Source organism: Hippichthys cyanospilos, chromosome 14 (assembly GCF_059441005.1).
Source record: "Hippichthys cyanospilos isolate Australia breed blue-spotted pipefish chromosome 14, RoL_Hcya_1.0, whole genome shotgun sequence".
NCBI classification, from domain to species: Eukaryota; Metazoa; Chordata; class Actinopteri; order Syngnathiformes; family Syngnathidae; genus Hippichthys; species Hippichthys cyanospilos.
The window spans coordinates 4,413,710-4,435,228 of record NC_142382.1 but is presented as its reverse complement, the minus strand read 5'-3'; the positions used below and the strand labels follow the sequence as shown (position 1 = coordinate 4,435,228).

At 39.1% G+C, this 21,519-nt stretch overlaps 2 protein-coding genes across 2 annotated transcripts; both read left to right on the top strand.

Moving 5' to 3' along the window:
- Window positions 1-180: 180 nt before the first annotated feature.
- LOC148412628 (uncharacterized) lies at window positions 181-5,969 on the top strand. The gene is made up of 9 exons (XM_088433888.1): window positions 181-354; window positions 1,544-1,689; window positions 1,759-1,871; window positions 2,000-2,156; window positions 2,226-2,318; window positions 2,390-2,467; window positions 3,668-3,783; window positions 3,851-4,073; window positions 5,502-5,969. Exons 1-9 carry the CDS (start codon window positions 300-302, stop codon window positions 5,643-5,645), a joined length of 1,125 nt encoding a protein of 374 aa, XP_088290014.1. The 5' UTR covers window positions 181-299; the 3' UTR covers window positions 5,646-5,969.
- A 114-nt stretch (window positions 5,970-6,083) lies between these two features.
- Window positions 6,084-10,264, top strand: exd1 (exonuclease 3'-5' domain containing 1). The gene is made up of 11 exons (XM_088433887.1): window positions 6,084-6,243; window positions 6,436-6,504; window positions 6,569-6,602; window positions 6,674-6,741; window positions 6,812-6,876; window positions 6,942-7,028; window positions 7,453-7,557; window positions 7,620-7,700; window positions 7,779-7,922; window positions 7,996-8,187; window positions 9,532-10,264. The coding sequence occupies exons 1-11, from the start codon at window positions 6,084-6,086 to the stop codon at window positions 10,087-10,089; spliced, it is 1,563 nt and encodes a 520-aa protein (XP_088290013.1). The 3' UTR covers window positions 10,090-10,264.
- The last annotated feature ends 11,255 nt before the right edge of the window (window positions 10,265-21,519 follow it).

Below are 21,519 nucleotides of genomic sequence, written 5' to 3'. Positions count from 1 at the left end.
ATTACTATGAATATATAAATTTATAACTGGAAAATTTCTCTGATCCACCTCAAGGCGAATGAAATATAAAGCAGTCGTAAACGTGTCGACGTCATTATGGAGTTTTCTTTTTTTACCCTTTATGATATGAAAAACGCACTGGTACTTGTGGGCATGTCGTTTGTGGTTTATTAAGCTTCCAGTAGGACACTCTCATTCGTTCCAGAAGGTGCAGCTTCCAAGTTCGTAAATCAAGCGTTTATCTGAACTGATTGTACGGAAGTCGGGACGGCCACTGAGCCGTGGCCAGAAGCTTCAAGATGATCCATCAAGCCAAAGGCTTTCTCATTATCTTCAGTGTCCTTCTGAGCCGTGGTGAGATGAATATTTATTCATTTAAGATGAATTGAATTTCACACAATTTGAGAACCTGTTATACATCTTTAAATATGCATTGGTTGAACAGTAGGTATCAAAACGTTTGTTTATTTCGTGGCTTTGGAATGCGACGTTTAATTCTGTTTATTGCCCGTTTTGCCATCGTGGATAATGTAAAAATTACGTTAAAATTTACTGCGTCAAAACAGACTTGAACCGAATATGTGTCGTGTAATGTGTTTACAAGTGAGTTTTTCCGATCAATTTTGAACATGAAAAATGATTGAATTGATGACAAGTTGAAAGGATTCGACATTTTTTTCTCGCATGTTTTTTTTCTCGCATTTGTTACTGCGAGAAAAGTGGATTTAAAGTTAAATCCACTAAGACGAATGAAATGTAAAGCAATTGTATGTGACGAGGTTATCATATTTCAAAATCCTTTATGTCATTAAAGACGCCTTGTTGCTTGCGGATCATAAACGAACGGTGTTGAGCTCCGTTTATAATGATTGAAGTAACAATTTTGGGCGTCATAAGCAATGACTATGAAAAAAATTAAAGGTGTGATAATGTGACAATACTGACCCCATGTGGACAAGATCGTTGTATTACTATATTCGTGGTTACTTTTGTTACTAAAGTACTTGATCATTTTATGGACTAAAATACTGCAGTAATTGATTACTTTACTACTGATTGACCTAAAGTAATTAATTTTGTACTAAAATACCAAAGTAATTAGTATTTAATGACCTAATGAAATCAATATTGTATAATCTATAGTAATTAATATCTTTAAGTACTTACTAAAGTAATTGGCTCTAAATTACTAAGTAAGTGGTTATTTTACTGATGTAATTAAATCAATTACTTACTATAATTAACTAATGACCCAAAGTAATTTTGTACCCAATCATCTCTATAATAGTGTAAAGTATATGCTAAAGTAATTGAGTACTTTAGATGCTAAGTTACTTTATAATAGGCTCTAAAGTAATTGGTTATGTTACTGAAGTACTTAATTACATTAGTCGTTGTCTTTTTTTAATATTAAATTAATACCAGCCATTTTTAGACCACTTAATATTTAATGGACTCATTTATTCATCAAATATGAACATATACATTTGGATTTGAAAATGTCACATGCTTTGCTCAAGTCCGTTGTTGGTTTTCTTTCCAGGACAGTGCGAGTGTCCCACAGGCTGGCTGGACAACCAGGACAAGTGTTACTACATCTCCAAGGACACCAAGACATGGAAGGAGGCCAACGCCTTCTGCCTGTCACATGACAGCAACCTGACGAGCATTCTTGACGAAGACGAAAAGGTCGCGTGAGCTCGTTTCCACTTCATCTAAGTCATGAGTACTAGATCCATATTGTGTGATTCCTTGCAGGAATGGTTGAAGGCAACATTGGGGGGGGCCAAGGCCTGGCTGGGCCTGACGGACGCGGGCACCCAGGGAGTCTGGGGGTGGACCGACGGAAGTCCCTTAAAACAATCCATTGTGTGAGCGCCGGCGCCCCGAATCTCGCAAAATGCCGACCAACAGAATCTCTCCGATCCGAACTGGTCGTCTGTTACTAGGTAGATTTCATGATGGGCAATTTTTGTGAGGTTTTTTTTTTTTTTGGCAGGAACTGGGGGGCAAAGCATCCCCATGCCCCTGCTAAGGGCAAACAAGGTGGACACTGTGCCGGCATGGTTGCCAACAAAGATGGTAGCTGGTTCAACAAGAACTGCGACAGCACCGCGGAGAAATACGTCTGCAAACGAGCCAGTCTGGTGACCATGGTAAATCGCCGTCTTGCTAGAAAATAGGAGCGACGCTAAGCTAACGCCGCTGTCGCTCGCTCGCGTTAGACGGTGCCGCAAGCGTCTGGGGTGTTGAACGCAAACGAACAAATGGCACTGGAGCTGGTCACCAGGATGCTCATTCAGGGGAAGCTCGTCGTCGTGAGTAGTCGGCCACCAAAAGGGGCGTGGCCTCATCGTGATGCTAACTTTTTTTGTGTGTTTTGCCGAAGCTCAACAAAACCAAAATAATGAGACCATGTTCAGACCAAGTCACGTCCTCATGCGCGCTGATTATAGAGCCTGTCAAGGTGCGTCTTTTTTTTTGTTACTAACTCATTGAATCCCAAAGACGTTCTTATACGCCTTTGCAGTCCAACATTCAGTGTAGAATATTTCGCTAAAAGAACTATCGAAATTTCTGAGATAATTTAGTACCTGACGTAATCTCTTTACTACCTGAAGTAACCAGTTTAGTGGGTGTATTTATCATATAAATTAATTCATTAATTTAGTACTCAAGAGTAATCGATTAGTACTTAACAATAAATTACTTTTTTTTTAAATCTTTTATTCTGTGTCTTAAATTCTATGTGTTCTGTACATAATAAAGCACATTTACATTTTACATTAACTTTTACTTTAGTACTTGAAGTAATCAAATTATGTGCTAAATGTAATTGTAGTACCTGGACATATTAAACATAAAACGTCATCTTTTTGCATTATAGAAGATCTGTTTACAAAAAAATCCTTAACTGAACTATTAATAAATATTTGGCCACTAAAGTGTCGGATCCGTTCGCAAAAAGAAAAAAAATATAATTTTTTGTCCAAAGAAAAATATTAAAAAGGTCAAATTTGGGGATTACAATAAAGATCTGTTCACAAACAAACAAAAAAAAATCCTAAATATTGTTCCACAAAAAAAAAGCGTCAGAAATTTTCTCAAAAGAAATAATTATAAATATTTGTCCACAGAAAAATACTAAAAATCAAGCATTGTCTTTTGGGATGATATTAGAGATCTGTTCACACAAAAAATATATATAATTCACTTAATTTATAAATGCCCGCAAAAAATAATAAACATCGTCCCAGACCAGACATGTTCTCCGAAAGAATTATACATATTTGTCCACAAAAAAATATATTTGTCACAAAAAATATTCAACTTAGTGTCCTCTTTTGGGATCATAGTAGAGATCCTCTCACAAATCTAAATCACTAACTTGACAGGTAACGAGAGGAGGAAAGTTGGGTCGAACCATTCTAATTTGGGGAATCTGGCTTTTTAAAACACTGACTCGTATTGGCATAAAATTATTTTTATGAACTTATATTTCCCTGAAACATAATTAATTGGATCATTTTAAAACAATTTTTGCATGTATTTAAATCTTTTAGAGTACCCCCAGGGATACCCGTACCCCCGTTTGAGGACCACTGCGCTAGTTCACATGCTCCTTTCATCAGCATTTTGTTTTTCCACAAATTGCATTTTCTTGCAGAATGTTCAAACCAGGAAGATGTTTGGAGATTATGTTGTCAAAGCGGAGCTGGTCAGAGGTCTCCATGTGGGCAACGTTCTCACCATCAGAGGACGAGTCAAGGAGAACGCAAAACGGTACCGGTCCGGGTTCCTTCTAAAACCGGGCTCTCAACCGTGCTAACGTGTGGATTTTTTTTTTTAGTTTTGCAATCGACTTCGACATCGGCAAAAGCTACAGCGTCAACCCGCAACCTGGATGCGAAGATATCAAACTTTGCGACCGCAGAGCGCCGCGGCTGAACCCTCGCTTAGATTTCCAGGGAGACGTCAACGTGTTTAGTTGGAAATCCTTGCTGTCGGAGAAGTGGTTCGTCGCGGCGCGCCAGAGGGACTTCTATCCTTTTGCACGCGGCCACTTTTTTGAGGTAATGACAATCGTCGTCTATGCACCGATTGAGGGAGTTTGCGAACAGGAATTGATGGCTTCCTGGTTAACTCGATTTCATTTTTTTACACGTTTGACTAAAGGAGGGGCTAAAAATGGCTCATACTAAATGAATTAATCAACTACCTTAAGTACTAAAGCAAACAATTTAGACAATTAAATACCAAGTACCAACACAAACAATTTAGACAATTAAATAAGTAATTATTTGGGGTCATTCTCGCGGAATTTTAGCCCAAAAAGTTTTTGTCACCACCTGGGTGAAATTTCAGCTCCTTACAGTCTTTTTTCACTACTAGATCAAAGTATTGGACAAAATATTTTGTCAGCACCTGGGTGAAATTTCAGCTCCTTAGTGTTTTTTCACTACTAGATCAAAGTATTGGACAAAATATTTTTGTCAGCACCTGGGTGAAATTTCAGCTCCTTAGTGTTTTTTCATTACTAGATCAAAGTATTGGACAAAATATTTTTGTCAGCACCTGGGTGAAATTTCAGCTCCTTACAGTCTTTTTTCACTACTAGATCAAAGTATTGGACAAAATATTTTTGTCAGCACCTGGGTGAAATTTCAGCTCCTTACAGTCTTTTTTCACTACTAGATCAAAGTATTGGACAAAATATTTTTGTCAGCACCTGGGTGAAATTTCAGCTCCTTAGTGATTTTTCACTACTAGATCAAAGTATTGGGCAAAATATTTTGTCAGCACCTGGGTGAAATTTCAGCTCCTTAGTGTTTTTTCACTACTAGATCAAAGTATTGGACAAAATATTGTACATCTCATATTAGGTGATGAAGTACTAAAGTAACTGATTATATTAGCTAATTTAGTACTAAAGTAATTATGTAATTAACTCAACCCCAAAGACGTGCAACATACAATAATATATTTTTATATATATAAAATAAACAAGTGTATGGTCTGAAAATAACTTGTGAATTAGGAAAAGTAATTTAGCGCTAACATAAATGACTTAACACCAGAGATGTATTTTCAATTTTTTGTATGAGTCCGGACATTAAATCCCAAAAGTAACTCATATACTAAGTATAAACTTAAGTACATTTTGGACATTAATTTCAAAATACTCACAAAATTGATTCTCAAATCAGCAAAGTCATTGATTAGTACTTAATTAGTTAAATATAAATGATAACAAGTTCTTAAAATGTACACAAGCGGTTTATGGCAAAAATACATTTTTAAAAATTAAAACTCGCAAAAATGTCTGATTGAATGTTAGAAGTACTTAATTACCCAAAGTAATCATTTACTGTACGCTTGTTTCATGTTTAATTGCTTAGATTGATTTCGTACTTGGCATTTACTTGGGGATATCTCGAGATTTAAAAAAGTTAGTTTTTAAATTTTCTTTATTGCGGTTTTGCTCCCCCCTTGTGGTTCAGATGAGCATCCGCTGCGAGGAGGCTTTTTTCCACGTGACTGTCAACAAATTCCGAGTGGACTACAACTACCGAATCGACCCGAATCAGATCAGGCGTGTGATCGTCAGCGGTGACGTAGGGCTGGAACGCATCACGTTGATCTGACGTCACCACAGCGGAATCAAAAGCCGCATTTACCGTCTTCATCCCATTTTTGCATATTCATCATATTAACCATACATAAGATTGAGTTTTTTGTTTTGTTTTTTTGTTTGAATGAGCACTGATCGGTTCTGCCGCGTACTGTAGGACTTTTGTAAAATCGTATCAACTTTTTGCAAAACGACGTTTGCCTGATTTAATTTAACGATGCGGCAAGATAATTAGTGACTCTCCAGAATTGTTGGATTAATGTTGATGGAATTTTTCCTTTTTCTTGTGATGTAATCTTTTTCTCAATATTAGTCAAATAAAGCAGCATTAAAAGGATGGTGTTCAGGATTATTCGATTTCACAAATATGACGCTCTTCATTCCGATTGTCATTGAACGTAACATCGAGTTAGCTTAATTGCCATTTCGCCAAACACTTGTCGACATTCGAATGACGTACGATACTAGACTGCGGCACGAAAACATGGACGACGAAACCCACTTTACGAATATATTCCAAGGGAAATGTGTCAAACTAACCCTCAAGACGTCCTTTTATTTCGGCGTTGTGCAGCGTATCACCGCCAACAAAACATTAACCCTCACGAAAGGTTCGTAATGTTATATTTTTTGTTGTTAAAAGTTGATAATTTGTTTTTACAATCTTTACAACTAAGCATTTCGCAATGAAAACATTAGGGAGCTGAAATTTCAGTTAAAATACTGCCCAAATGATGTACGACCCAAAAAATGGTCAAAATACTGCACAATGTGAAACATCTCGTTGAATTGGTGCGTTTCAGTTGTGTGTGGCGATAATGGACGTGAATTGCCTGGAAGTAAATTATTCTACGGTCACGAAATTGTGAAGGGTGAGTAGAAAAAGACAACAAATATAGCAAGTGAAAATTCATATAACATTCTGTGAATTTGTAGTGGAATTTGTCAACGAAGAGGACAAAGTGCATGGGTAAGTCATCAAAAGTTAGGGAGCAAAAAAAAAAAAAAACGTAGATCTTAAAACTCTTAAATGATCCGCAGATATATCCCTAAAGAGTTGGAACCTAACAAATTGGAAAAAATCCAGGCGCACAAGACAATTTACCTTGGTAATGTATCAACTTTTACTGTCATCCAAAATAGAAACACTGTAAATTAAAAACGTTTTAATTTTAACAGGCGACGACGAAGATGGAGCCAATAACTTTGAAGTGATTGATTTTTTTGACAAATTTGGACCCGCTGTGAGTATTTTTCGAGTATTTCCGTGCGTTTATATGTACTAAACAATTGTGATGTTATTTTTGAGGTGATGGCAATAAAGAAGCAGCATGTGGTCGGCCTTGGAGGTGACGGGGTGGAGATGCACAAACACGGTCGGCTGTGTTGGCTTCAGGTGAGAAGCCCGCCGTTATTTTAAGCGGGTCTTCGTTTACGATGGTCCCATTCGTCCGTCATCAGGCAGACGCTACAGGAGCCTGAGGGCCAGGACTGCGAGCCCGGCCTGCTAATAGCTTCTAATGCATGCACACATGTACCTTACAACTCCTGCACACTGCGTTTTGCAGGAATGCTGATGACTAAATAATATTTTGCATTATCATCCTCATGTATATAGTTTCTTCCTTTCTGATCTACTCCAAAATATGTAGTACTGTTTTTGTTGTCCACTATTGTCTACTTTATTATTTGCTCTATTTTGCGGAATGTAAGTCTGCTTGGGGAAGGGAACTGAATAAGAATTTCATTGTAGCGTTACTCTGCATATGAGAATAAAACTCTTGAATCCTGACTCCATGTTGAATTTTTTTCTTTTTTAGATGGCCACAAAAGAAAAAGTGTATCTCTTTGACATCCTTTTACTTGGAGCAAAGGCCTTCAAAAATGGTCTGACAATGATTCTTGAGAATAAACACATACTGAAGGTGAGTGGTCCAGTTTTTTTTGTTTTTTATGGTCTTGGTTTTTGTTTTATAATTTGGCACAGGTAATTCATGACTGCAGAGCTCTCGGTGGATGTCTGATGACACAATTTGGGGTCAAGCTGACTAACGTCTTTGACACTCAGGTACATGGGGAAGGAGGGAAAATACTTCTAAATGGAATCATTCATTGAACCAACCTTTATTTTTATTTTCTGGACTAGGTGGCAGACATATTGTGCTTTCATTCTGAGACAGGAGGATTCCTCCCAAACAAAGTAAGCACTCTTGATGAGGTGGCAGGTCTTCACCTAAAGGTTCCCTCCTCCCACATGAAGACTCTGAAGCTTAAGTCCCAGCTCACTGAGGTACGCATTGATGAAGGGCAACATTACAATCGGTGCTTTAATGAACATTAAGTTTCCTTCCCTTAAATTGCAGGATGAAAGCAAAATCTGGTACCAACGTCCATGTCCTTCAATCCTACTGAACGTCATGGCGCTTTCAGTGATCCATTTGAAACCTCTCCGAATGGTGCTGCTGGATTCTCTCATGTTGGACTACATGGCCTTGGTGGACAGCTATCTTTCGAGTAGCCAGTACCCGCTTGATGATTTGGAGAGCATCAATCTGGTAGGAGCGCATTGTCGGGAGGTAGCATATTGAAATATCATACATTTTGGACTATCAGCCACACATTTTTTTCTCATGATTTGAGCCCTCTGGTTTTATGGTCCAGTGCTGCTTATCTGCAGTTTTTTTACGAGCCACCGGGGGCAATCAAAATGTATGTATCTGTTCAAGGCACATTGTGGAACAACTATAAAATACAACTGAAAATATAGTTTGAAATTTACAATATTTCAGAAATATTCAACAATTCCAAAGGGTCGTAATAGTAGGTTCTATGTCCGATTATTATGATTCAACACCTTCCTTCTTATTTTGCTTCCTCAACATGAAGGTTGTGTAAGTTTTCCTGGTGCATTTTTGAACACGGTGTGACATAATCCGTAAAATTTGCATCCCAAAATGTGCAATGTCAGTTGCCATCAGGCCCATAGAGAATGAAAATCTGACACAGAATATAATCATTATTGACTTTTTATTGCGTGGGATTCCATTTGTTGCAATCAAAAGTGGCAGCCAACTAACGACGCACGTCACGCATTCTTCGACTTTCCTTCGGTGGTTGACATATTTTTGGTTTGTCCCCCCATTCCAACAAGGATTTACACTTTACAGCTGCAAAAGGCTCATTTTAGGCACAATGCAACGCAAGATTCTAAAAAAGGTAAGCATTTTTAATTAAAATACACATTTTTTTGTTAGAGAAATAATATCGGTAGTTAAGTTGCGCACTGCTGTCAACACTTAGGGAAGAAGTTTTCAAATTTTAATATATAAGCTAACTGCACTCCAGTCTTTGCTTATAATAGCGCGAGAAAACTGTTTATCGAGACAACATGCACACAGCATACCCATGGATTGACGTTAAGAACGTGAAGGCAATGCTGCTTTAGATGGGAGACAATGAAAGGTATGACCAGCTGTCAATGTTGCCGTTGCATGCCGGGAAATATGGCTGCATGTATGTTGTCTCGATAAATAGTTTTCTCGTGCTATTATAAGCTCGTTTTAATACGAACCCAGGTAAAATCTTCAGTTTTTACCTCAGGATTTCATTCATAAATGTATTTTTTTTAATTAGATTTTTTACAATACCCCGTTTGAAATTTTGACTGCTATATATGCTCCAATTTTGAAGCAATTTATATGGGGGTTAAGGCGCATAAAAAAGAAAACGCGATTTCAAGAAATAGATCCAGAAACTGTTTTTAAATCAACAAAACAATATATACGTTTTTCGGTTGCAATTTGATGAAAAAAACATTCGCATATTCAAATCACAAAATAATCACTCAGCGCTGTTTTCTCAATCAATGTTTTTTTTTTTTTTCTCTCATATATCCACAGGAGAATATGTTTGAGTTGCCACCCGAGCTCAGGCTGCTGGAGCATATGCACCTCGAGCGCCGGGAGCGTGCCGCCAAACTTTACCCGATCACAGAGAAAGGTCTTCTGGTTCGCTCCGGTCCTGGAACCGAGGCTCCGGTCCAGACTTCACATGCGACAGAAGAACAGAAATGCGCACAGCCTACCTTGGAACCATCATCTCCACCAATACATGAAGCTGATCACCAGACTTCACATGCGACAGAGGAACAGAAATGCACACTGCCTACCTTGGAACCATCATCTCCACCAATGGATGAAGCTGATCAGGACCCGCTTCCTCCACTTGTGAATGCGGCTTCTCCAGATCGAATCCCAGGTAACGTTTCTAGCAAAATGCCTGCCTGTGATGGAGGCAAAGGGCTCACATCATTGCTGTTGGAAGTGATGGGTCGAGGGAGGTCTTTTGGGAACGAGCAAGTATCCCCTCCCCGATTTAAGCACACGCTCCTTGATTCTAAACCTGCTAGCGCAGATCCCAACAAGGTGGAATGTGAGCACGATAATCCCTGGGAATGAGGCAGCTCGTTTTTTGCTCTCCTCAAAATCCACAATCAAACTCAGGTCACAGTCAGCACGTAACAAACGTTTGTTTGGTTTATATGTTTGACCGCTAGATGGCAGTAAAATGTTTCTTTTGTTCGGCATCTGTATATATCCGCTGTTTAGGATGATGCAAGTTTTGAGGATGTCATTAAAAAAAAAAAAAATCAGATGAGTGAAGAGTGTTTTTTAGCCACAAATATTCTGTACAAAATCATCATCATTTGGTTGGGATCAATTCTGTCCCGAGAATGATGTGTTTATGTATTTAATTATTTATTGTGGCTACAGTTTGCATTGGAATATTACTGCATGTTGGTTGTAGTAACTTAAAAACAATACACGAATTAATGTATTGACTTGTTGATTAATAATCAGCGAGATGGCAAGTGAGCCCCATTTTTGTGGAATTTTCTTTAAAAAAACATGGTTAAGTATAGCAAATGTTTCAAAAATAATAACATTTTGTGGTTTGGTTAAAAAAAAAAAAAAAAAAAAACATTCATGGAATAATCCAAACAAACGCTTCTCAAATAACCAATGGCACAACATTTTACATGGAATAACCTGATTAAAATGAGTTTATGAAAAATATAAACATTCAAATTACATATATCAAAGATTAAGGTTAATAATTAATTCCCTTTTGTTTTCTCTTCACAATTTCTCAAATTTAATTGAAAAATTTCAATATACACCCAATACCAAAGATTGTGGCATTTCATTGATAATATTGCTTGTAATCTGTTGCCTCATTTTATTTGAGTAAATATGTTAGTTTCTTAACAGTGCATCCTGGTTAACAAACAGTATTGGAGGATAGAAATATTTCATGCAAAATGAAATACAGTAAATGGTTCTAAAAATATTCTTTACTGTTCTTACACCTCTAATCCTTTTACACGTCATATCTTGTGGTGACAAATGTGGTGCCCCTGAATGCATTAACAACTATATCTTACTTAACATTGTGTGATTAATGTCCTGCCTTTTGCCTTTTATTTTAATTGGTGGTGAAATGCAGAACGACATTGATGGATGTCATTTTAATTGAGAAAAACAAAAAACAATGCGGACCTTCATTTTTTATCCATTGACCCCCCCCCCCCCCCCCCCCCCCCCAAAAAAAAAAGAAGAAAAAAAGTCAGGTGGCCAACATCTGCTATGTTCTCCGAGGGCACACAATGAAGATCTTATCCATGTAATGCGCTACACGAGGTGCCATGCTGATCTTGGCAAAAGGGGGCGAAATAGCTGCAATTTTGCCAAGGTGGGGGCGGGGTGGGAGGGAGGGATGGGGGCCGCCGTTACCTCCCAGTGTATCCAGACAGACGATTCGGCCCTTTGCAGAAACAGTCCAGGAAGATTTTGATTAACTGGGAGGCGGCCCGCTACAAAGCCTGGCATCTTAGCAACCGGCCCCTCCTCAACGTCTGCTGAAACACATGCCCCCATATTCCCCCTTTGAAATGGCGCTTGTCAGGCTGTATAACAGGCGTGGACAAACTACGGTCCGGGGGCCCTATTGTGGTCCGTTAAGCTTTTAAAATCCGGCCCGCCGAACCTGAAGAAATGATCAATTAGGAGAAGAGGTTAATATCAGGTTAATATCCTGAAGTATAGCGGAAGTATCCGTGTTTTGAAATAGAAACTTTTCGCAGTATATTGTTCGGCTAATTTTCAGTTATTGGAAGAGGCATTTCAATAAAAACTTACCGTAATTACCCAAATATAAGACACACTTTTTTCCCCCTAAAATGAAGGCCGAAAGTATGGGCGCGTCCTATAAATGGTCACTTAAAGATTGATCGAAGAAGATTGATCGGTCTGCCACTACAGCCGAGTTTTGACGCACGTTTGCGCATTTTTATATCGGCCATGTTTTTACTTGTATAATTATATAATTACCGTAAAGGGAGGAGTTAAAGGGCGGATGTCAGTTGGCCGTTTCCAGCCAGTGCCCGTTGCAGCTAACAGCAGCTCGTGATAGCTGAGGTTGTTACAGCATTATTTTCAATTGAAGAAGCGAGTAGACTGAACCAACGTCCGAGTCCATCCTTGCTCACAACACAGGAAAATTACTCAAACTCTCCTCAGGGAGGAGTTAGAGGGCGGACGTCAGTTGGCTGTTTGCAGCCAGTGCCCGTTGCAGCTAACAGCAGCTCGTGTTAGCTGAGGTTGTTACAGCATTATTTTCAATTGAAGAAGCGAGCAGACTGAACCAACGTCCGAGTCCATCCTTGCTCACAACACAGGAAAATTACTCAAACTCTCCTCAGGGAGGAGTTAGAGGGCGGACGTCAGTTGGCTGTTTGCAGCCAGTTCCTGTTGCAGCTAACAGCAGCTCGTGTTAGCTGAGGTTGTTCCGGCATTATTTTCAAATGAAGAAGCGAGCAGACTGAACCAACGTCCGAGTCAATCCTTGCTCACAACACAGGAAAATTACTCAAACTCTCCTCAGGGAGGAGTTAGAGGGCGGACGTCAGTTGGCTGTTTGCAGCCAGTTCCTGTTGCAGCTAACAGCAGCTCGTGTTAGCTGAGGTTGTTCCGGCATTATTTTCAAATGAAGAAGCGAGCAGACTGAACCAACGTCCGAGTCCATCCTTGCTCACAAACAGAGAGTATCATTCAAAGCAGGGGGTGTCAAACATACGGTCCTCTGGCCGGTTTTTGGGGTTAATCCGGCCCACAAGATGATTTTGTAAAGTATAAAACAGCTGAATTTTTTAACTAAACAAAAAACTTTAAATGATTAATACTAAAGTAAATATTTTATGATTGATAGTGGTATGGTGTACTTGTTTTATTTTGGACAGTATTAAAAAAAAAAGTAATTTGAAGTTGTTGTTTAAAAGTTATTAAAATTTATACCAATACTTTTACTGGTCTGGCACATTTGGGACTAGATTTTCCTCCCATGTTGAAAATGAGTTGACACTCTTTTGCTGTAATTTTTACATCCTCGCCAAACTGTCGGTGTGTCCTATACGCGGCAACAAAGAAAATGCCAGAATTTGAAATCAAGGGTACGTCCTATATTTGGGGAATTACGGTAAACACATGGGACTTAAATAACAGATAATTTTCTATTGAAATTTAAAGCACATTTTCAAGAACATTTTTTTCTTCCATGCGTGGATTTGCTTTTATTATGCATATATCAGTAATAAAACCGCAACAACAAAATTTGTGTGGCGATAGTGGGGGGTCTCTGTGGAGCCCCTTGTCATTGACAAGCGGATTGAGGTTCCTATTTTAGAGGACCTTGCATTTCCTCTCCGTCACAATAATGCCTTGTGTGTAGCACTTCCTGTTTCCCAGGCCTGAGAGGAAGGAACAGGGCGCTTGTCACACGGTAGTCACCGTTTCCTTCCCCCCTCCTCACCCCCTTCTCCCTTTTCCCAAAACTTCAGACACTGTTGTGTCCTTCGCAAGGAAAGATGACTGCACTGTTAGCATCCCAGCCGGATGCGCGACGCCTATTTTTAGCCTCGGCTTGGAAAGGTAGCAAACAGACATAAACACAAAAAGTTTTAAGGTGTCCAGCTGTGTTTATCTCCCTAAAACTGGAGGCTGGACTGCGCAAGGCCGACGATTGTTTTGACTCAAGTTATGGGGGAAATAAATCATCCGCATCTCAGGATATATGGCTTGTCCTCTTTGGCGTGTGAGCTCATCCCCGCTGAATTTAATTTGCGGTCAATCGGAGGGTTACACTGGCTTTTTAACTTTTAAACTTTTTTTTTTAATCATTATTTTTTGCAAAGTGTTTATATTTCCAATGAAATAATCAAAGGAAAGGAGACAGTGGAATACACTGTGGAAGTATTGATTTAGAGTTTGAACTGCTTTATAAGTCTAGTCTTTTCTGTGACAATTGTTTTTTTTTTTGCTCAATTATTGCTCTTGATACTTTGCTTTTGGTACTTTCCCTTCACTACTAAATTCAATATACAAAGGAGTTACCGTAAAAAAAAAATAGCAACCAGGTGCATCATGTTCCAGTTAATTTGCTCTTAGTTTGAAAAGGAAAGCACTTTTCCTGTAACAGCATCAAAAAGCATTAAATTACAGCCTGAAGTGCCTTCTCGTGCTCCCATTTGAGAAGAAATGTTCCAGAACATCCGTGCAGGGGAGTGGAGGTGCGCCATTTTTGTCAGATGGTAGCCCCTGAGTGTCGTTGGTCATACGGGTCCCTAATGTCAACTTTGCAATCAAACAAACGGCATTTGCAAGCATTTAAGAATGAACGCATGGTGCCATTTTGAACCTCGACCTGTTTTGACAAGCTATAGTCATTTTTAGCCTCCTAGTGTTTTTCGTTAGATTTCTCCAGATCGATGGCCCGAATCGAGTCGAAATTGACACCGAGGGGTTTTAAAACGTCCACGGTTTTCAAAGTCTAATCTAGTAGATCGGATCCTCCGCGCCTGGGCCCCTCCGGCATGTCCAGGGTGCCGGGTAACAAAGCAAGTCAGACACGTGTCAGACTGCATTATTGAACACTTGGATTTGTAGCACGCTTGCGGCAGCCCCCCCCACAACAAAGATCCCCGCGCCCGCCGCCTTATTTACTTTCCACCATATTACTGTCACACTACAGGGTATCCCGTTACGAACGGCACACAAGTGACAGAACATGCCGGGGCTCCTAAGCAACCGGCCCTCCTCTTAATAAGTGTTCAGCCGCACATTTGTTCATAATTGATGGACCGTCATTAAATATTAAAAGGCGATTTACTCAAAAGCAGCCCCTCTGTATGCGTTTCATGTCGGCCGTGTTTGCACATCATTAGAATTGTTTGCTGACCGTGTGTACACTCGGTCCGGACCACGTTGCGGTTTTTATCAAGAGTGCTGAACAAAGGGGAAAGGTTCCAAACGCTTTACGGGCACCGGACCATTAATAAGAACGTTATTTTCCAGCTTGTTAAATATGTTCTCCTGATTGCACCTGCCAACGTGGACGTTTGTCCGCTAATTAATAGCTCGACTTGGCGCGAGGGCTGGTCACAAGGAACTTTTTTTAATTGGCCCGCTGGAGCAACGGGATCCTGTGCTCCTTTGTGGCATTCTGCAAGGCCGCGACAAATTAAACGCATGTCAACAAAATAATCTCAAATTCATTATTCATGTAACCACATGTAATCCCTTTTGTATTTATAGGCTGGGCTGGATATAATCAGATATCAAGTTCTTCTTCTATGACACTGAACTATATCCCCGCACACTATCATCCATCTGTTAGCCAAAGCTATTGTTGAATGCTGCTCAGTGACCCCCCCCCCCCCCCCCCCCCCGGCACCTCTCCTCACTCCTCTCTCACGTTACAAAATGACCCTCTTTTGCTCTCCCCTGGTCACATTCGCCAGGTCGATGAATATTTAACGTGAGAAAGGACGACCCGCCCAGATGGCCTCTCAAGTACGGCAAAAATGAAAACAAAATAGAGCATCAATATTTCAGGCTGCCTTATTCGTGTTCTGTGTACCTGCACTCGGATTGGCCACTGAAAATGCGTTAAAACCTAAAGATGTCCGCAGTGAGTCGAGTAAATGGGAAGAACGCGACCTTTTTTCAGTGATGTACCCCGTAAAATATTTTCTCAGCTAGGTACCCCCTAACCGGCATGTTTAAATTCAAACAAAAATTAGTCTATCAGAAAACTTCTGAACTGTCTTTTTCATGATGGAAGCGTTTTTTTCCAGCAATTCCACATTGTAGCTCGTAAAACATAAGTTTTACGTCCGGCTAGCCTGCTGAAAAATTGCATCACGAATTGGCAATGTGCATCCGTATAATGCATAACAAAAGAAAAGCTTATAAAGTTCTGCAAAGGAGTCACTTGCTTCATGTTCCAATCAATTTGCTGTTAATTTGAAAAGAAAAATCTTCTGCTCCTGTCATTGCATCAAAAAGCAAAAAATAAGCTCACTAATTTGAGAACCGCATTTGAGAATCACTGAATGCCTTTTTTTTTTCAGAATTTACAAAATTTAGATTATTTTCATCAGCTTCAATCAAGAAATGCAGGCAGTACGGATTTTGTTTGTTTTCCTTTTGCGTAGCACGAAGTCAAAGCATTGCAGGCCAACACTATTTTACTTTACAAAACATATATCAAAGAATAGGAAAAAAATACTTATTAATAAATGTCAAGACAACGGCTGTATATTGACTGTAATACAATTTAGAAGTGCTTCATTGTCCAATTGGTTTGTTCTTATTTTGAAAATAAGAATATTTTCTGTTTATTATAACTGTTGTTCCCTGCACAAGCCGTGATAAAAACCCTATTAAAATCTTGAAGACCATTTTAGTAGCCAATAATAGTAGTAGTAGTAGTAGTAGTAGTTGTAGTAGACAACGTATTTATACACTGTATAAATAGTGCCGTTTGGAACAGTAAATTGTATGTGGCCACTGTTTTTACTGTGAAATGTATGTAGGCAGGATGACCTCATGAATGGAAACAGTGACATCACACCAGCATCATCGACTAAAACAGTCAACATAAAAGAGCAGGACGGTAAACAAAGGACTACTACTGGAAACATTCCATGTGTTCTTCCGATTCCGTTACCGTTCTCAAATTGAAGTGACGGCTGAATATCAAACCTTCCACAGGCTTTGGTGTGTTTACCACTAGATTTTAGATATTCCTCATCGGTGTTTCCCACATTTATTGAGCCAAGATGCATTTTACGCTTTCGGGGAAAAAAAAAAAAAAAAATCACGGTAGAACAATTCACAAAACTTGGATAAAATGCTCAATGGACATTTAGTGAGAATATTTAAACGTTTTGCTTGTTTGTTTCACGGTAAGAGCAGACTAGACACTTTTTTTTTCCTGCTAAAAATGACAAAATAAATTAACAATCCCCTTAACTCACTCAATCCCAAAGACTTATTTATACGTCTTTACAGTCCAGACATTCAACCCCAGGTACTACTAATTCCCCCTTTTTTTTTTCTCCAAAATTTGGGTAAAAGGATATCTCAAGTAGTTTTCCAAAATAAGTAAATAAATAAGTGCCTGGGATTTATTTTGTTAGACTCTTGAAAGATATGTAAAAATACATATAAAAATACATATAAATACATATTGCATGAGTTAATCAAGATATGCACAAGCTATGAAAATTTTTGTCTTAAATTTTCCACAGCATTTTTTAATGTATATTTATTTGGTGCGTTTATTTATTCCGTTAAAACCATAAATATATCGAATGATTGACGAAAAAAGTTGAGATTTCATTTTTGGTCCATCTTGAATATTTCCACATGTTTATGCGTGAAACAGAGTCGGCGCAAATCGCAAAGTCGTGCTTCAGAGCAGGCTGAGGCTTCCTCAAAGGGAACAGTGTTTATTTTTGCCTAAAATTGCTCATGAGTTATTATTATATTGGCAGCCCCAGCACATAGTTGATTGAAAAGATGGGAGATTAGCTTTTGGCTAATTTTTCACAATTAAAGCAGCATTGTGCGCGTGTTGTTTAGAGGGGCGGTTGTAGCCCGAAGGAGGCAAGTGGGCGGACCGCGGCAGGATGGGGCTCCCCGCCGTCGCCTCAATTTGTGCCCGCTGGTTTGGGCCGGCAGCTGCTGGCCGGCCTTGGCACCCTGACAGCCTGGCACCGCGTTGAGGCGTGTTGTCAGGGCCAACCGACAACCCGCCAGGGGTAGGGGCCATTGATATCATGCGCGCCGCCAAAGTCTCACAACAGCAGTTTTGTGTATTCCAAGCTGCTCGCCATACTTGCTACAGCCAGTCCATTGGATTAGGATGAGATTAAATTTGCTCATTAAAAAATTACATTCACCAGAAACAGGAAATGCCATTTTAAGCTGATTATATTTAACCATAATGAAGAAAACTTGACCAAATGGTATTTTTGGTTTTTTTTTTGTTTTGGTGAAATAATACAGTTTGTATATGGGATTGTAGTTTAATTTAATTGAAAGCATCTTTATTGTCAATATTACACAGTGGGGAATTAGAAAAGTCAACATCTGCCGTGTTTCGATAAAACAATGGAGCAATAAACAAAAAAATGAATCTCATTTCCATAGCCCTTTGTATTTTTAGGGTTAAAGGTCAGTTTAGCGAGAGAGAAGATTGAGGTGCACCTGAATGTGTTGCCAGTCAGTTCCGGGGCACACAGACAATTAGCGACACTTTCTGTAAGAAGTTGTCATATAAAAAAGATGATTGGATATCATTTGTGCGAATTGAGTCAAGTATAATGTCAAAGTGGAACCATTTGGTTTAACTGGGATTACAATTTCATTTGATATGGGACCACTCTGCTCAAAAGAATACATCCGTACCTTTTTTTTCGGGATTTATCTTTCTACGAAAAATTCAGGTTACGAAACGTCGGAAAAATAATTGTCTCTTGTTACGGGGATTTTTTTTTTTTTTTTTGTTGGTAATAACGAGACGCGCTCATTCAAACAAGACTGTAATGCAATACGTCATCACGCTGCCAGAACTGCTAATGTGTTTTTTAGTTTTTGATGCATTTTTATAATTTACTAATACGTCTACAAACGAGAGAGACAAATTCTTTGCACTTATCTTGACTGTGGACTTGCACTATTCATCTTTAGTTCACACCGTAGAACTCAGAAACATAAAATTGTCTTCCCGGGGGGAGGGGCTTGGAACGGATTAGGCTATTTACATGTAAAAAGCACTTCTAAAAAAAAAAAAAAAATCAAGAAATTACTTCTGGAACTAATTAATTTCATATGATAACTTACCACTCTATATTTTTTGTCATCATTTTACATGCATTTAAATGCACTTGAAATTTGGTAAATTTAAAGATATACAATAAATCTCATTTGAAAAATTCCTCAATTTCTATACGCATCTCAGATCATATTTAGTTGTCAATTGTATTTAAATAGGCTTGTCAATATTTTAAGATTGACCTCTCATTCTACGGTATACAGTAAAGCCATTAAAAAATGATATTCGCGTATTAGCGACCACTTGGATAAAATGCCAATTTTAGAATTGGTGGGATTAGGCCAGATGAACCTGGCCCAGATGTAGCCATCCAGGCAGGACTTTTGGGGGGTCTCAAGCGCAGCAGCTGCTATCGCCTTGCCCCAGACAGCTGTATGTGAATATTCATACAAAGCATGTTTGTTTGGCCTTGCACTGCGAGCTACTAAGTGGATCAAAGTGTCATACCGAGACATGCCAAAAAAGGCATTGTCGGCCTTTAGATCTTCGGCCAAGCAATAAATAAAGACCCCAAACCCCTAAATCCAACATCCTCCAATTGATGGATGAAGAAATAAAACCAGCATACCAGTTCAACAAAGCAATTTTGGATATACTGCCAAATCATTTCATTTTATTTATTTTTTTTTGCTATTTTGGCTGATGGTTCAACTCCGGCTTTGTCAAGTCCTCCTTTGGTGGACGCCATTCAGGACTCCAGCATTCAAAGCGGCCGCATTCATGGGTATGGTCAAGCTAGCTTTAGATGGTTTTGGAGAGAGTTTTACTAAGTGTTTGGTCAAATCGTGTGCTGGCAAACGACAAATGCCAGCGCTGAATGCGCATTATGGAGTGTTTTGAGGCGGGAGTTCAAATGAGCAGATGGTCTTTGCTTCTCGGCTTGAATAAGTGGAGTAAACCAGTTGGCACACAGAGGGAGATTTGTGGGCAAACTGTTTTTACCTCCCTTTTCTTTGTGCCGTAATGGGGAAAGCAAAATGGACGATTACCGCCGGTGGACAATGGCCGTGCTCTAATGAGACCAAAGTGTTTTGATGTTGCTGCTGGTGCTCGCTTCTTTCCATAACCCGTTGCATTATCGCAACGCCGAATGGAAAAATTGCAGGATGATGCGGGAACTTAACTCCGAAAGTATGCCGAAATTCAAAGGAAAGAAAATGTCTTCAAGCCAAGTGAAGTCATCATGAATAGTCTGTCATTCTGTTGTAAATTTAGTATATTGGGTTTTGGGGGTATAAACAAAGAATAGTAGGAGTTTTTAATATTAAGCGGGGCTGGACGATGCGTCATGAAATAAAATCTTGATTTTCTTGGATCATTGAGATCCATTACGATTTTAATGGAAGAAATAAACCAAACAAACATTTATTTAAAAGTGTGATTAACTGAAAAATCCTGTAGAAAATATCCGAACAAAAATAAAACTGATTCAAAATCAGTTTTGATGTAATGTTTACCATTTTCAGAATCATGTAGATCAGGGGTATGAATTAAACTAATTTGATCAATTGCCCAGCCCTTCTATTAAGAAAATCTTTCATTAATTTCTATACATTCATAATTTTTCCCAAGTTGATCTGGCTAATTTGACAGTTTCTCTTATAATAATTGATATTCATGAGGTTAACATTTCATTATGAGCTATAGCTTGATAATTCCCAACAGATTGTTTGAAACATGCCTGTTTGGATTTTGTCCTTGCATAATTATTCTGATACTCTTCTAATCAGCAGGATGCTTCACGTTGTTGTTGAAGTACCATCGACCAACCTGAAAAACATGCTAATAATTGCCCTTGCATCGAACAATAACTTCCAATCAGGGTGCATTCATATTTCTTTCCCAGCAACATACTGTAAAAGGAAGAAGAATTGATTCCATTAGATTCTTTTCTTTGGTAGTGTCCTGTTTTGATTTGAGAACTTGTGATTGCATCTTGCTACGTGGGTGTTGGAGAGCTTCAAGTGCCCTAAAAGGAAACATTTATGTAGATTTCCCATCAAACATTGAGGGCTTTCCCGTCATTAGGAGGCTGTTTCTTTACAAATGGTTTCCAGGTTCCACTTCAATGTTTCGTGACATACCGTCGTGACTGGTTTATAACCCCTTGAATTTAACAGGCAAGTTTACCAAGATATTTTGAACAGATGAAGCTAAGTCCAGGTTAAGATTGTTGTCTGCCCACTATGAGGATCTCAGATGACTTTGGAATCCTTGAGCAGGACACCAATACCTTTAACTGCTTCCTCAGTAGCTTGAGTAGCTTTAGATTGTGCAAGTAACTGTGTGATGATTGGATTGGATTGGATGGATGGATGGATGGATGGATGGATGGATGGATGGATGGATGGATGGAGAGAAGATGATTGGGCTAGAAGGATTGATCGATCAATATGCCTGATAGAAGAATGGATGGATGGATGCATGTATGGATGGATGGAGAGAAGATGATTGGGCTAGAAGGATCGATCGATATGCCTAATAGAAGGATGGATGGATGGATGGATGGAGAGAAGATGATTGGGCTAGAAGGATCGATCGATCGATCGATATGCCTGATAGAAGAATGGATGGATGGAGAGAAGATGATTGGGCTAGAAGGATCGATCAATATGCCTGATAGAAGGATGGATGGATGGATGGATGGAGAG

Coding starts and splice junctions, on each gene's coding strand:
- LOC148412628 (XM_088433888.1), top strand. CDS start 300: ATGATCCATCAAGCCAAAGGCTTTCTCATTATCTTCAGTGTCCTTCTG. Junction 2,319..2,389: donor TTCAGGGGAAGCTCGTCGTC/GTGAGTAGTCGG, acceptor GTTTTGCCGAAG/CTCAACAAAACCAAAATAAT. Junction 3,784..3,850: donor GTCAAGGAGAACGCAAAACG/GTACCGGTCCGG, acceptor TTTTTTTTTTAG/TTTTGCAATCGACTTCGACA.
- exd1 (XM_088433887.1), top strand. CDS start 6,084: ATGACGTACGATACTAGACTGCGGCACGAAAACATGGACGACGAAACC. Junction 6,244..6,435: donor AACATTAACCCTCACGAAAG/GTTCGTAATGTT, acceptor GGTGCGTTTCAG/TTGTGTGTGGCGATAATGGA. Junction 7,029..7,452: donor GTCGGCTGTGTTGGCTTCAG/GTGAGAAGCCCG, acceptor TTTCTTTTTTAG/ATGGCCACAAAAGAAAAAGT.